The 15217-nt window shown below is 35.1% G+C and overlaps 1 protein-coding gene across 3 annotated transcripts in view; it reads left to right on the top strand.

The window, feature by feature from the left end:
* prim2 (DNA primase subunit 2) overlaps positions 1-15217 on the top strand; it is a 131219-nt gene that overhangs the window by 18229 nt on the left and 97773 nt on the right. Inside the window, exon 8 of one of the 3 annotated variants that reach the window (XM_059025021.1) lies at positions 1037-1159. The exons of 1 other annotated variant lie outside the window; for it this stretch is intronic. In XM_059025021.1, the coding sequence (XP_058881004.1) occupies positions 1037-1144 (108 nt within the window). In that variant the 3' untranslated portion in view covers positions 1145-1159. Of the gene's footprint in view, positions 1-24; positions 518-1036; positions 1160-15217 lie in introns of those variants that run through there. One more of the 3 variants, XM_034017678.3, reaches the window with a different exon arrangement.

Genomic DNA, 15217 nt, shown 5'->3' with positions numbered 1-15217 from the left:
CTAATTGTGTTATTGTTGTTGCAGGGAGGAAGAGCACTGTGAATTTCGGGCCTCCATGTACTGCACCCCGTCCCTGAAAGATCCTTATTTTTTTCCCCTGTCATCGCGATAGCCCGAAACACACCCATCAGTACCCTATGTAGTGATTTAAAATTTTTGACCTAAAAAAAAAATCGCCCGTACCGTTGCATAAGTGTGAACAACCCTTTAATGATCCTCCTGAATTAAGTTGACAGTAGTCTTGCCAGCCAGTAAACACAAGAGCAGTTTTCGATGTAAGGGAATTACAGATATTTGTCTTAAACAGCCATACACTGTGTGTCCTTTTTGTGACCGGTTATTTATGGTTTCACTGTATGTATAAAAAACTTTACATCTTATCTTTCTGAAGACCTCTCTTTGGGAGCAAGTTATTAGCATGTATTGTTTTGACTGCTTTTGAAGCATCTTCCTATAGCCCCTGGCTTCAATCAGCGTTTCTAGCTTTCAAGCTAAATAAAAATGATTTATTTATTGAGTTGTGAATCACATTTTTTTTTTAAACTATAAAGGTGGTGAATTACTGTATATTTTCATAGAGGACGGGACAGGGGGTGAGAGGGTTGATTTAATCTGAAACTTTGAAATGCACTGAAGAGAGTTAGCAAGCAAAAAATAAAACCTGAAAAATCTAAAACCTTGTTAAAGCCATTTTTTCTATATTTATTTTCATTCACATGCCTGAAAAACAGATTTATATCCATTTTGCCACCTTGCGCCTAGAAAACATCAGCAGATTCTAGTTGCTAGGAAACTGCACAATACTGAAATAGCTTTTTTTTGTACTTGTAAATTTCAGTTCTTTGACAGTTCCACTTTCATAGAGCAAAAATTTATTCAGTGACTACAAAGAAAGATGCATCACCTGTACAGTTTCCAATTTAAAATGTTTCACTGTGGGACCTGGGGAATACAAGTGCTGTTATAGAATGATTAAGTATGGAGCAAGTAATTTTTAACTGAGACTGGTTAGACATTGAACAGCATTTTATTTTAGGTTACACTGGCTGCAAGGAATCTCCTGTGGTGCATTGAAATAAGACGAGGAGCATTGGGGTTTGATGCTGGAATAATAACAAGCCTAGAAGTTTCAGCTGCAGAGTGATTTAGTTTCTCTTACTGTAATTGATATATATATTTACTGTAATAATAATCATTCTGTAAATTACAAAATGCATTGAAATATAAGTGTACATTGAAAATTTCTCACAGCATTTTGTCTTGTTTTTTTTAAACAGTATAAAAATTCTGATTCTACATGATTAAACCTAATGTGGTGAATTGCAATGAAGCAGCTTGGTAATATTTGAACTGAGGTTATGTTGCAGTATTTTGGGAACAGTTTTCAGAATACACACGTACAGCTAGGGATGGGTCAGTATACCGGTTTTCCGGTTTACCGCGGTTTAGGTACATTACGGTATTAATACCGTTCCTTTTATTCTACACCGCAGTTATCGTAATTCCTTTATACACCGGTTAACGCATTTTTTCAACTGCAAACACGCTTCTTCAAAATCAAGCGATAGTACTTGCAGCCGTAGCAAAGTGTTTTTGTGAACTGATACTGTATTTTGATAATGGTTTTGAAGGAAACTGTCAACGACACAGAATACATGTTTCAATTGCTGCGTTCTGTTACCCAGAGCTTGCTGCGCTACCTGCTCTTGGCAGGTGTTTTTCTGACATCACACGCAGCTTTTAGAGAAACGCCTTCTCCAAACCTTGCAGCGCAGCACACATTTTCAACGTGCTATATTTTGTCTGGATTATTAACAGTCAGTTTAATGTAATTGATTAACATTAACTTTATTGTAAAATTATACATCACTTATCACAGATTTAATACATTATTTGTTTAAATAATTGATTGATTGATTTATTTAATATAGCGTTGACAAGGATTTTCACAGCTTCATTGTATAATGATAAAATGTCGTTGCCTCCGCTAACAAGGTGGCAGCAGTAGTTTTAGTGGTTATTTGCATTACAATGAACAGGTCACTCATGATCTCTGCATCGTCCCTTTGTTTCACAACCGCAGCCAGCCTCCCGCAGTAACATTTCAAAGCTGCACTGGGCTATGCAGAATCTGCACACATTTCTGTGGGTGTTGAGTGACGTCTACGGCGCATCTCCGCGATTCTGTGCAGCACTGTACAGAACTGCGGAAATCTAAGAACACGACCAATGTCTCAAATAAAATTAGCACGCGACTGCAGCAGGATAGCCTACTTTATTATCAACATAGTTTTGTTTAAACAAGTTATAACAGTATTGCAATTTTCTTAGGTAAGTGAAGAAATCTTTTTTTACAAACTCCACATGTGTAATAATCATCAAAAAGCTTACTTGTGCAATGTCGTGACGTGTAGCTATAAATCCAATAACACGTTTTTGTATTAAAATACATTCTTTTTTGCTATACATATTTTATTTATCCGGTTGAAACAATAAACAACTAATATCTGCTCTTAAATATTAACCTGTGGTACATGTTTGTGTTTTAAGCAATAAGACCGATCATTTCCAGTTCTATTTACCATCAGCAAAACAAAGTATTTATTTATATATTTATTTAGGTTTATTTAATTTTATACGTTAAAATGTTAAACTACAGCACCATGTCATTTTGAGCAAATAGTAGATCTTAATACTGTTGTAGTAGAACATTGAGTGTGTACAACTTTTTTTTTTTTAAATTCTGATTGTCTTTATAAAAAAGAAACGTGCCAAGTCATTTGGCATAGTAAAATACTAAATACCAAATGTTTAAATCATTCCATGAAAGGAAGTGTGATTTGTTTTGTTTTATTTTTGTGAATTACAGTAATTTGAGTGATTTACATTAGTCTTTCCTCATTTTTTAAGCCTTTGTTTTATAACTTGCATGATGTACTGCATACTGTGATATTAAGGTTACCACTGTGTTTTATTTACTGGTTATCATACCCTGCAAATTTTGTACCATCCCATCCCTATGTACAGCTATGGCCAAATGTTTTGCATCGCCTTGAATTTTAGGATTGAGAAACAAAACAAACAAACAAAAAAACACTATGAACACATTTTAGATCTTTCATCAACTATAAGAAACTACAAAATGATATTACAAAAGTCTACCGGAAGCCATAATCGTAGTACAATATTTCATGTTAGATTTCGAAATGTCATTTTCCGTTAAGTATATGGAAAATTACAAAGCAGTATGTAATTCAAAATGTTAACGTAACATTATTCATCAGGTTTCATTCGACTTTATGAAGCAAAATAAGTTAATTGTATTGGGTGATGCAAAATGTTTGGACACAGCTGTATAAACTATCAAAGATACAGTATGTGTCACTTAAGGCTATGTAATGAAGTGTACTTAATATATTGTAATCCTGGTTAGAGGCTAACAATTGTGGGTTTTGGAACTTGCTAGTCCTTATGTAAACTTACTAGTCCTTATTTTAAGTTCCTGAGTTAAATCAACAACTGTTGAGAACCCTAAAATATTAGGCTTAAATTTTATTTTCCTAAAAAATTAACACTTAATACAATAAAAATGCATGCTCATTCCCAGATATATTGACTGGGTTTCTGCATCTGCCTTCCCCACATTCTGAACCCCAATAAAGTCTGTGTGGATAACACTATTGACAGCATACTTCATGTAGCACATCACTGTCTCAGTAATGGAACTAATCTGTAGAACCGGCCGAGATAACCCACAAATATTTAGCAGTTGCCATTCTGGTTAACTGGGCTGGACGCTGGGTCCTCGCAATAACGTGTATACACTTCTGTGCCTGTTTAGAATTGCTATAGGTTTTCCCCACCTTTAATTCTTTTGCCTCATCCGGGTCACACATCCATTCAAAATCTGAATAGAGTTGTGCATGCTTTGTAAGTATGTGAGCTGTTCTGAAAAGCACTTTTAGCTTTAAAATCACAGAGGTGTTTATAGAGAGTAGTACTCGTTATGCTTTTGATGTGCCTTGTTTGGCAGTCTTTGCCTTCATCAGTTTCACAGTTATAATGATTACCTGATTTTTCATGCACTTTAAAATCGACTATCTTAAAGGAGGACGACCCAGTCACAAATGTGCCGCTCTGGCTTTGGTCATACTGGACACAAACCTTGCAGTACAAGCTGTTACTTGAAAAGTGCGCAGCCTCTTTGTCATATTCCTTGTGTCTGCGAATCATTTGTCTCTTTTTTGTGGTGAGGGGTCACAACCCGGTATAAAAGTCCACATTTTTGTAAAATTACTTTACACTTCTTTGAGATGCAATGCTCTATTAATTTTATTCATCACCGTGGTTTAAATGTAATTTAACTGTTTAGACCTAAAAACAGTATAAAAATGGCAAAACACAAAATAGCTCAGGTGAATAGCCATTTCCTCACATTACATTTCTTTGAAACAGACCATATGAACTTGTTGTAATATTTTACACTAAATCTTGTAATACAAATATGTTAGTAGTAAGACATAGTTAAGCAATCATCCCTTAAATATATATAGTTTTAAATAGTGCTGGGATGAACACAGGATTTTCATGTTTGGATTTTTGCTCATAATTTAAATATTCGTTTGGATATTCATTCATTTTCAAAAATTAATAAAAGACATTATATTGCTCAGAAGGCAGGCAGAGACAGCATAGCGGCAGGGAGGTGTGACCCCTGTGTGTGTGTGTGTGTGTGTGTGTGTGTGTGTGTGTGTGTGTGTGTGTGTGTGCGTGCCTTTTATTTTACAGCACGACGTTACAATATGTAACACGTTAAAATAGAAAAATATCCCGGGAGCAAAGAATACATTGTGTAGGCCTTACTTTACCCCAGTGAATTAACTACAAAACAACGGATGCCAAATAGCAGTTCAAGTTAAACGTTTTGTTTATTCACGAAACACCACATTTTATTTTTTTTTACTTTTTTCAGACCTTGCAATTGCCGTTTCTTCACATAGACATGTTTTCATAAAGTAAAAACATGAGGTTTACTTGTGGTTTTTTGTAGCTGAACAAGCAAATGAAAACTGATATTTAACTTCAAACACTTTCAAATAAAACAAATGTTGAAATGGCATTGTAAAATGAAGGGGGAAAAAAACTCAGTTTTGGTTCTCGTTTTAGTACATTCCACATAAGTCGCAACAAAAAATATATACTATATAAAATCTATATAAATCACTACACAACATTTCTGCCAGTTGGGCACTGTTTAAGCCAGGCATTTTCAAATGACGTGCATGCATTTTTTTGTCACATGAGATTCTGACTTTATCTAAAGCAGCACAACGTGTTTTTGATCCAGATGGTCTTCCGTAGAGATCACCATGTGCGCGCACATAATCTGGTTTATTTACTTTTTGCTGTCTAAAACTTTTAAATAAAGGTTCAAGAGGTGTTTATTTAATATTTTTATGTATTAATCTTGCATATCACACAGAGCTCTTTTTCATTTGCCATTTTTTTAAACTGTCGCACAAATTCTGGTGAAGTGGTAAATATATATACCGGAGGGGAATTATCTACAAGTTTAAACCACTTTGAGTACACACAGGCTGAAACCATTTCACTAATTTTGTGACCTTTTAAACAAATCATTTCCCCATGAGCTGATTTAGGGCTGCAGTGGCAAAGGGGTTGAATACTTATGCAACTGAGATGAATCTGTTTTTCTCTGTAAATCTTACTTATTTATATTCTATATGCATTTTTTAACTGTATCAATGTGGAGTAGTTTGTGTAGATTCTACATGTAAAGTCTAATTTGAAAGCGTTGTGGAGTACGCTCAGGTGCCAACAAAATGTGATAACTTTGCAGGGGGATGAATACTTCTGCAAAACCACTGTATGTGCTGGGACATATTATTATTTATTATTATTATTATTATTATTATTTATTTCTTGGCTGACACCCTTATCCAGGGCGACTTACAATTGTTACAAGATATCACGTTATTTTTACATACAATTACCCATTTATACAGTTGGGTTTTTACTGGATCAATCTAGGTAAAGTACCTTGCTCAAGGGTACAGCAGCAGTGTCCCCACCGGGGATTGAACCCACAACCCTCCGGTCAAGAGTCCAGAGCCCTAACCACTACTCCACACTACAAATATTCAAATCAATATTTTTTGACATGTATCCAGATACAAAAATCAGATGTTCGGAGTAAAAAATAGTAAGTACTTTTTTCATTTTTTTTACCTTCAAATAGAATATCCTATGGGCATATGCTTAAGGGATTAAAATTGCTGTTTTATGTACATTGCTAAATGTGGTGTTTTGTGCTGATAACAGAATTGTTGGAGTTATACATTTAAATAAAGACAATTTAGCTGTTACAGCTCTGCGTGACGATCATCTCCCACTATAAGCTTTCCGGTGTTTGTATATTAAATCTAGGTGCCACTTCATTGTTAAGTGGATTGGTAAAACAGTTTGGAAGTTTGATTTGTTAAGTCTAAATTGTAGTCAGGGAAAGTGCCCATTGTTTTGCTCTTAAGTGCAAAAAGATTTCCTGAAAGCACAGAACCACTCAAACACATATTTTAGCAGTCTAACTTTTAAAATGTCTTTAAATATTGACAGCTATAGAGTTGGATTTTTTGTAATACACAACGTATGCACAATTACATATGTATATAAAAACCAAGTGGAATTTTATATTTTTTTCATACATACAATTCATTTTTAAATAATGTATAAACTATTGTTTTAGAGGGAAGAAAATGTTCAGATGCAGATGAAAGCAGTTTCCTGATGCATGTCATTTTCTATTTTTCTACCTAACAGATCTAGCTGTTATTAAAGCTCAATGGCCCATTTATCACAAAAGTGACCATAAAAAGCAGATTGTTAGGCGTTGCTTTGGTCTGTTTGATATTGGACATTATGCATGCAGAAGAAAGCTTTCATTTCATTACTTGCCCGTATCTGCTGTCGGGCAGAATCAGAGTCAATGAAATTTGTTAATAAACAAAAGGAAGCTGTCTTTTCCATTTAAAGAAGAGGAAAAGCTTTCATGTACGGAAAGACCCTTTAACATGCTTTGGACCTCTGTTGAAATATGTGTTTCTAGAGGTTTCATTAGAACACATCATTAAAATAAATGTGTAAGTGGTTTTCAGGTTTAAAAAAAGAAAATGCAAATAGCCAGTATGCTGCTTGCATAATAAAATCCAAAAGGGAATTTCATTTTCTTTCCCTTTTTTAAAAAAAAAAAAAAGTGTATTGACCCTTTTATGTCTTGTGTTACAGACAGGAATAAACAAATAGAATATATACACTGCCATGCCACTTTATTAAGACCTAACCTGTTGGATTTAGCATTGCCCTGGTGTACCCTGGCTACTTTCAAGACTATAGTGCACCAGTCCACCATTCTAGAAAATGGTTTGAGGAGCATATCAGAGACTTCAGGCATCTTCCATGGCTATCAATCCAGTTGAGTGTATTTGGGATGAACTTGAACCGTGCATTCGTCATCATGGTCCTCTGCCTACCGCTCTCCACCAATTATGTGAAATATTAATGAGGCTGTGATCATAGCAAACGGTGGACACATATTAGTCCTAATAAAGGGTCCTGGCAGTATACAGTACATTCAGAAAAGCTAAAAATAGTATTTAGTTCTCCTTTTTATTTTAGTTCTAGATGTACACAGACTTTTGATTTAAGAACATTTAAGCCACTTGTACCTGGTACCGTCTCCGTTCAAGTGCCCCAGATCACTTCTATAATCTGGCCTTCTATGGTCCCAGGCTGGGTGGCGCTTGAAAAATCTGCATATATCTGATTTAAAGTAAACAAGTATTGAACACAAATCTTCAGCTCAACAATAAGGGCACCAGTAGTGCTGCTATTGCTATTGATTTTAAAGCCTTGGTTATCATTCCTCTTAATGTTGATAACCGCTTCTGAGAACAGTCTACCATATTCTCAGGACTAACTGCATTGACAGGATTCCTGGCAAGCGTTGAAGGACTAAATGCTAATCCACAACTTTATTAAATCTTGTCTTGAAATTGTCGTTCATACGTCTGGGTAAACATGCATTTGATTTTATACTGCCGTTGTCCAGTGAGATTTCTTAAATATTTTTTTTGCAGGTTGTTTTTTGTTTTTCTTTGCGTACAATGTAGGATTTTGCCCCTAAATAAATTAAACATTACATCAAAAAAGCCAAATGCAGATTTCTCTTTTTTAGCGAATGAGACCAGCACAGCCAAGAGCTTTGCAAGGATTTATTTACAAAATGTAGTGTATTTACCCATTTTTAAATTTGTATTGTAATATAAAGGAAAAGGTTCATATTTGCAAAAGTTATTGGACATATATGGTATGCGCAGGGGTAAATGTCCATGACCGTTAAATAAAAGTACCTACAGTTTTGTTTTTATAAGGTCTAAATGTTTCTAACAAAGTAAAAAATAATTTAGTCTTCCTAAGGTATATATTGACTAAAAATGTGGTGATCTTTTTTTTCATTTTGTTTTATTTCAATAAAGTCATTTTATTTATTTGTATTGGTATTCCTACAAATGCCTCAATATTAGCTGTAGAGTACAGGGAATTTGTCTGTTTTCTTTGAAAACTGTGTTTAAGGACTCTGCACAAAAAACAAAGTACATTAGAAAGTGTTATTTATTTTACAGGAGTTTTAAAATCCTTTCCAGTAAGGCCAAATTTTTATTTCAACCCTTTAACAGTCAGTTGAGTCAAAATGAAAGTCTTTTGTGTTGTCAAGAAGCAAAATGTAAATATTGTAACATTTGTTGTTTTGCTATAGGCTAACTCCAAGAGAGCATAGCTACTTTTCAAATTAAGTACATCTTAATCAACTATGTAAAATACAATGGAGAATAGTTACTAATGTGTGTGTTACAGTATTTACTCACAAATTAAAAAAATGGTATTATGAGTTATTTGCCAGTGCATTTCTGGTAACCAAGGATGCAGTAGCAACAGAACCACCATTATTTGTGGTTGTGTTGTTCTCTACAATTGCTTATGTCAGCATCTCATAAGAGATTGCTAGCTTGTTGAGAATCATATTTGTTTCTGTTTGGCCTGCTGCAATTTTCATGTAGAAATGTAAACACATAAAATGCCTGGATGTGTTCATTCATGCCTCTTCTGCTTGCTAGTCCTGTAATCTTGCATTCAGATTGCCGGCAGATCCCAGTTGTGAGTTGCTAGGCAACAGCCTGGTCATGTGATGGGTATACTTGGAGTTTATTATGTACTTATTATCAAACGTTTGGTTGATCTAATTATATATATATATATATATATATATATATATATATATAATATATATATATATATATATATATATAGTTATAATAAGGTAGGTTGGTCTTTTGTAATTAGACTAAGCTTTACTACTGAATGGAAATTCGTAAGATATGCCCGACATCAATGTTTTAAAATCTTTATCAATCATGTTGTGATATATTGGATCTAATGGTATTGAGAGTATCCTTTTGTAATTAATAGTTTTATCCAATTTGTAGATTTTAAGTATACTAGTAATCTGTAATTTTAATATGATTACATATGAAGATGAGGTATATCAACACATTGTGCTCCAATTAATAACAAGGTTTGAACATATGAAGCCCATCCAATGCCTGTTTTCTAGTTTAAGTCTTGTTGTGATATGAGGTAAATGTACATAGATTATATAGATAAAAATGTTCATAAAGTGCCTTTTAAAAAAATGAGTTAGCCAAACGGGAATTATAAGTGTTTCTGGCGATTTTAAGATGAAAGCAGTGTCAATTTTGATATAGGCAATGTGAGTAAAATGTAACACATGTTGCTGAAATCCCCAGAAATGTACATAAATCCAACAGCATTTATAAATAAAAAATCCATAAGCAGAATGTATCCCTTCACATCTCTACAGCTGTAGAATCCACAAAAGCAAAATTCCACAAAGATCAAAGGACAACCAACCACTCTACTCAACCAGGCATTCCGCACTGCTCTCAATATTAAAGAAGACCAAATGCTCCAGAACCTTAAAGAATTAATGTTTAGGAACATGTGTTGTATAATAACTAGGGGAAATGTGCATAAAGGATGCGGGTAGTCGCATCCCAGAGAGCCTTGTGATGAGCAGGTAGTGTTAAACGTTGGAAAGGGCTTGTAACCAGGAGGTCCCTGGTTCAAATCCCGACTCGCTGTGTGACCCTGAACAAGTCACTTAACCTCCTGGGGTTCTACCTGGACTGAGGCTATGTTATTGGTGAATTTTATAAGTTGCTTAAAGGAGGTTCAGGTTGAGATTTGTTTCTTGAATTGCATAGCATTTTGTAATTTCCGTTTTTTTTATTTCAACAAAAATGACAGTTTTCAGAAACGGTAGTTGCAATTTTAGTATGCAAATGCTTGGTTCCTGAAGATGGATGCAAACATTACCAGTCAAGACTCTCATTTACTGTCTGGGATAATGTATGATGCAATCAAAAAGCGAACAAGAATATTCTGAGACTCCAAATAGTTTACAGAGAGTAAAGTTGAAATCAAGTGGCAGTTTAAAAATCATACCAGGTGCTGAGAATGCACAAGACCCCAGGAAAATAAGTTCTATTTGAAACATATTGTTAAAACAAAGTCCATAACATACTTGTCTATTAATGTTGATGCCTGAATAATTTATTTATATATTTTGCTGAGATAAACGGAATGGATAAAAGTGTCTTCTAAACGTATTCAAGTTGTGATGAAACTTTATATATGTTGCACCACATTTGACAGATTTCTGGAGCTGAAGTAGACAACTCTGATCCAGGAGTGGCATTCAATGACATGCTTAATAAAAATATTTAATGATTTAAGACCTGGTTAAGAGCTTGATTGGTTAATTAAGGACATTTTTTTAAGATAGGCAGCCTGGAAGTGCTGAGGAAATAGATTATTAAATTGTGATGTAACTTAGATCTGGGCATTCCCCCCCCCCTCCCCTCATCTTAAAGCACGTATGGAGTTTGTGAAAAAGCATGTAGATGATACTGCAGACATGTGGAAAAAGGTTTTGTGGTCAGACGAGACAAAAATTGAACTTTTCGGTCTAAATTCCAAGCGTTACGTCTGGCGCAAGCCCAGCACTGCACATCACCCAGTCAACACCATTCCAACTGTCAAGCATGGTGGTGGCAGCATCATGTTATGGGGTGCTTCTCTTCAGCAGGGACTGGAAAGCTTGTCAGGATAGAGGGGAGAATGGATGGTGCAAAGTACAGGCGAATCCTTGAGGGAAAACCTGTTTTGAGTCAGCCAAAACTCTGAAACTGGGGAGGAAATTCACATTTCAGCAGAACAATGACCCGAAGCACAAAGCCAAAGCCACACTGGAGTGGTTGAACAAGAAGAGGATTAATGTTCTTGAGTGGCCCAGTCAACTGACTTGAATCCAATCGAAATTTATGGCGAGACTTGAAGATTGCAGTCCATCGATGATCCCCCAACAAACTTATCAGGACTGGAGCAATTTTCCCGTGAAGAATGGGCAAAAATGTCACCATCCTACTGTGCAAAGCTAGTAGACGTCTATCCAAAGACTCATGGCAGTAATTGCTGCAAAAGGTGCTTCTACCAAGTACTGACTTAAGGGGCTGAATACTTCTGCAACCAGTAAATTAATTTTGTACAAGAAAAGTTTGTTTTCTAGGGTACACCGCTCACAGTAGTTTATATTTATTTATTTATTTATTTATTTATTTATTTATTTATTTTTTTAAATAAAGGCTACTTTTTTATTTGATATTTTTGGTAAGAAACTATATCTATGCAATAACTGTAGATAAAGCATTCTGTTTTGTAAGCCACACGGTTATTATTAATGGATTAAGAGTTAATCGCAGACATAAGGGATGTTATGTTTTCTTTCCGATTTTAGTTCCTGAGAATAGTCGCTGCAGTTATTATTATTATTATTAGAGGTATTATTATTACTTGCCGCTAATGCAAAGCTTGTTTTAACGTTGTTTTTATTACGCCGGCCAGAGTCCCGCGCTTACAACTGTATTGTCATGTTTTCTACATTTTCTTTTAAACTCTCAAATTCACTCGATTACCGGGTCATTTTAAAACCTGACGGGCACCCAGGTTTTCGGGTTAATTGGTAGATTCATCTGTGCATGTTTTTAGTAAAGGTAACAATCTTATAGCTGCTGTCCTGCATAATACTAAAATGTCAATAGAATCTAAAAAGAAAAATAAACAAGCCCAATGGGAATGTGGTCTTTTTAAAAACATTTTTATTTTGGTAAATGTAACATTTTCACAGAACAACCGTTTTTTTGGGCCTGTCGGTTGGGCTGTAAATCTACGTTTAATTGACTACACGTTTTAAACCCATTGCTAATCGGTAAAAGGAGGACTGTACATTAGCACTAAAATGTAATCTATTTTAATAGCCAAAAAAAACATTAATAGTCGATTTTACAACGTACCATTTCTCCAGAAGCTCCATAAAAAGTGTGTGTATCCAACATCGAAAAAACATTAAAAAACAACTCTATTTAAATTAAACCTAAAACACAGTGACAAGACTACAGTTTTAGTTTCATTCACTTGTATATTGTTGGCAGGAAACCAAACATGTCCAGAACCAAAAACTTTTAATTTATTTTTAATTAAAAATCGAAGCCGTTGTCTTTTACAATACTAGTTCCCAGCGTCCCTCCGCCTTCACAACGGCGCTTGCACATTCACGTGAAAAAATGAAGACTTCATTTCCCAGCGTTCCTCTCTTTCCCGGCATCTCTGTTCAGCTCGCTTGAATCATTTTAAAAGCTGTTCTGTGATTGCAGACGTCCTGTTAAACACACAATAAAATATGGACAAATAAAAAGGTGTACGCACTTTGTAACCGACATCTTATTCGCCGTTCTTTTTATAAATAAATAAATAGTTGCTACATGTTCTTCTTTTCCAATGTGTTACAGTGTTTTATTGTGGTGTGAATGGAGCCGTGAGGTGCCTTAATCACACAGGCTATTCACTTTACTGAAATAATGTACAGTCCTAAGACTAGGGTCCTATGGAATTCGTGTTATTTTGTTCTGATTCCCATTTTATATTTTTTTCTGATTTCCGTTTTTACCGTTTAAAAAAAAAAAAAAAAAAAAATGTAATTGGGTTTATGCACACCACAGGCAAGGTGAACAACACAAAACCGTAAACCTACAGGCTTCTACTTTTTCCATTTGGTTTGCGTTCGTCTTATTGGATTAAGTATTGTTTTAGCTAATTGTATTGAAAAATAGTATTGTTTACTTTAAAAGCGGGTCTTCTTTTTTTTTTTTTTTTTTTTTTTTAGTGCAGTGTAGGGTGCTCCAAAACCAACAGACAGGCGTGTTTCATAACTTTTAGTTTTGAACTTGATCAATTCTATATTCGTGCTATGCCCATGGTTTCACTACCATAAATCTTCTCTGTGTGAACATTGGGATCGTATTATTCAGTGACTGCTGTAATAGCAGTCTGTGTTATAAGTACTTTGTGTTGTAATACAGATGTAAAAATAGTCTGCAACAATGTCTAATTAAGTCCTTAAAGGTTTCTATTTATATTCCATGATTGCATTTATTTAATGCACTCGAACGGTGAATTAATTATCACTGATTCAGCCCTTCTCGTTGTTTATCCCTTACAGAATACCCTGCCTCATTTATAACCCAGCTACAGAAACCGTCCTCCCACCACCCATTCCCCCAGTTCGGAAACCAAAGTTATGCCACAGCCTGTACTGACCATTAGTTTCACATTTTCCCTTCAAATATGTAAATCAAGCTTAATGCTGTACTGCCAAATGCATTTTTTTCGTACTTTAATTCTGTGTTAATATTCTTTTGATTCCATAATTCCATCCGTTCTGTCGGTAACACAGATTCCATAGAGCCCTATGCAAGACGTATTTAGAGTGATCACATCGAAGAACAGGTCAGGTTTCCTTAAAGGGGAAAACCATAGGGAAACATATCAGAAAATATGCAAAACTTATTTGATAATATATTTTACTGTTAAGTTGCGTTTAAACATATAATTCACATTTTAAACAAATATTTTTAATCCACGTTTACCGTTTAAACCCTTACAGCCCTAACTGTCGGTCACATATCGGACAACAAAGCTGAGCTGTGTTTCCATTGTCGGAAGTTTAATCTACCATTATAGCTCCGTACATGGCTTCCTGTAGTTTATGCTTTTTATTCATTCTGAATCTTGTTAGCAGTACCCGATACTGCTGTCGTAGTAAGAAATCAGAGAAAGTAATTCCACATAATTACCTCTATTTGAGGAATTGGTGCCTTCATTGTGCCCTCTGAATGCCAGTTCTTGCTTGCCAAGGTAAACAACAGAATCAATCAAGTGTTTAAGAACCTTGTGGCTTTTTTCTTGCTTGCCCATTGTGATGTATTGCATCCCTACGCTTCTGCTCATCCAGTTAAACATCAATTCAGGTTTGTCCAAAAGTTTTGAGTGTTACAGTGGCTCGCGAGTGGGAACGCCCATGTTTTTATGCTGGCTTTGATAGACATCCTAGATTGCTGTAGCCAGTGCTGTTCCATATCACCTTTTCTGGAAGTGGCAGGTATATCCCTTCCTGTCCCTTCCCTTCCTGTGTCTGGGTATTTGTCATGTATACCTCCCTTTTTTAACTCTTCAATTGTTCTGAAAATTGATTTGTAACCAAATCGACTACGATGTCTCTGTCCTGTTGTGTGTGTGTGTGTGTGTGTTTTTTTGTTTTGTGTTGTTTTTTTTTTAATTTGTAAAAAGCAATTCTAAATATTACTTAGAAGTTCTCAATAATAACTATAATATTAGCAGTATCGTGTGAAATTCAGCTGTTCTTCCCACTTACCCTAGCATTTATGTCCCGTCTCTGCTCACTAATGATTGGACAGCAGCAAAACCAGGGCAGATCTTTTATTCTCTCCTTAGAATGTTCACCTACAATACAGCATTTTCTAGACTTTTCTAGAATTATGTTCTGCATTATCATATTGACCTTTCTAGCACCTTGTAGACAATACTATCATAGCACCAAAGGGTATGAATACTTTTGAATTGGCATTTTTGGAGCTTTGCAAAAAAAAATGCTGAAATTGTAGACATCTTTCTTTGTAACTTTTTTTCCTCATCCACAAAAGCAAAA

This window comes from Acipenser ruthenus, chromosome 6, assembly GCF_902713425.1.
Source record: "Acipenser ruthenus chromosome 6, fAciRut3.2 maternal haplotype, whole genome shotgun sequence".
Lineage (NCBI taxonomy): Eukaryota > Metazoa > Chordata > Actinopteri > Acipenseriformes > Acipenseridae > Acipenser > Acipenser ruthenus.
The sequence above is the reverse complement of the archived record's forward strand: the minus strand, read 5'-3'. Positions and strand labels throughout refer to the sequence as shown.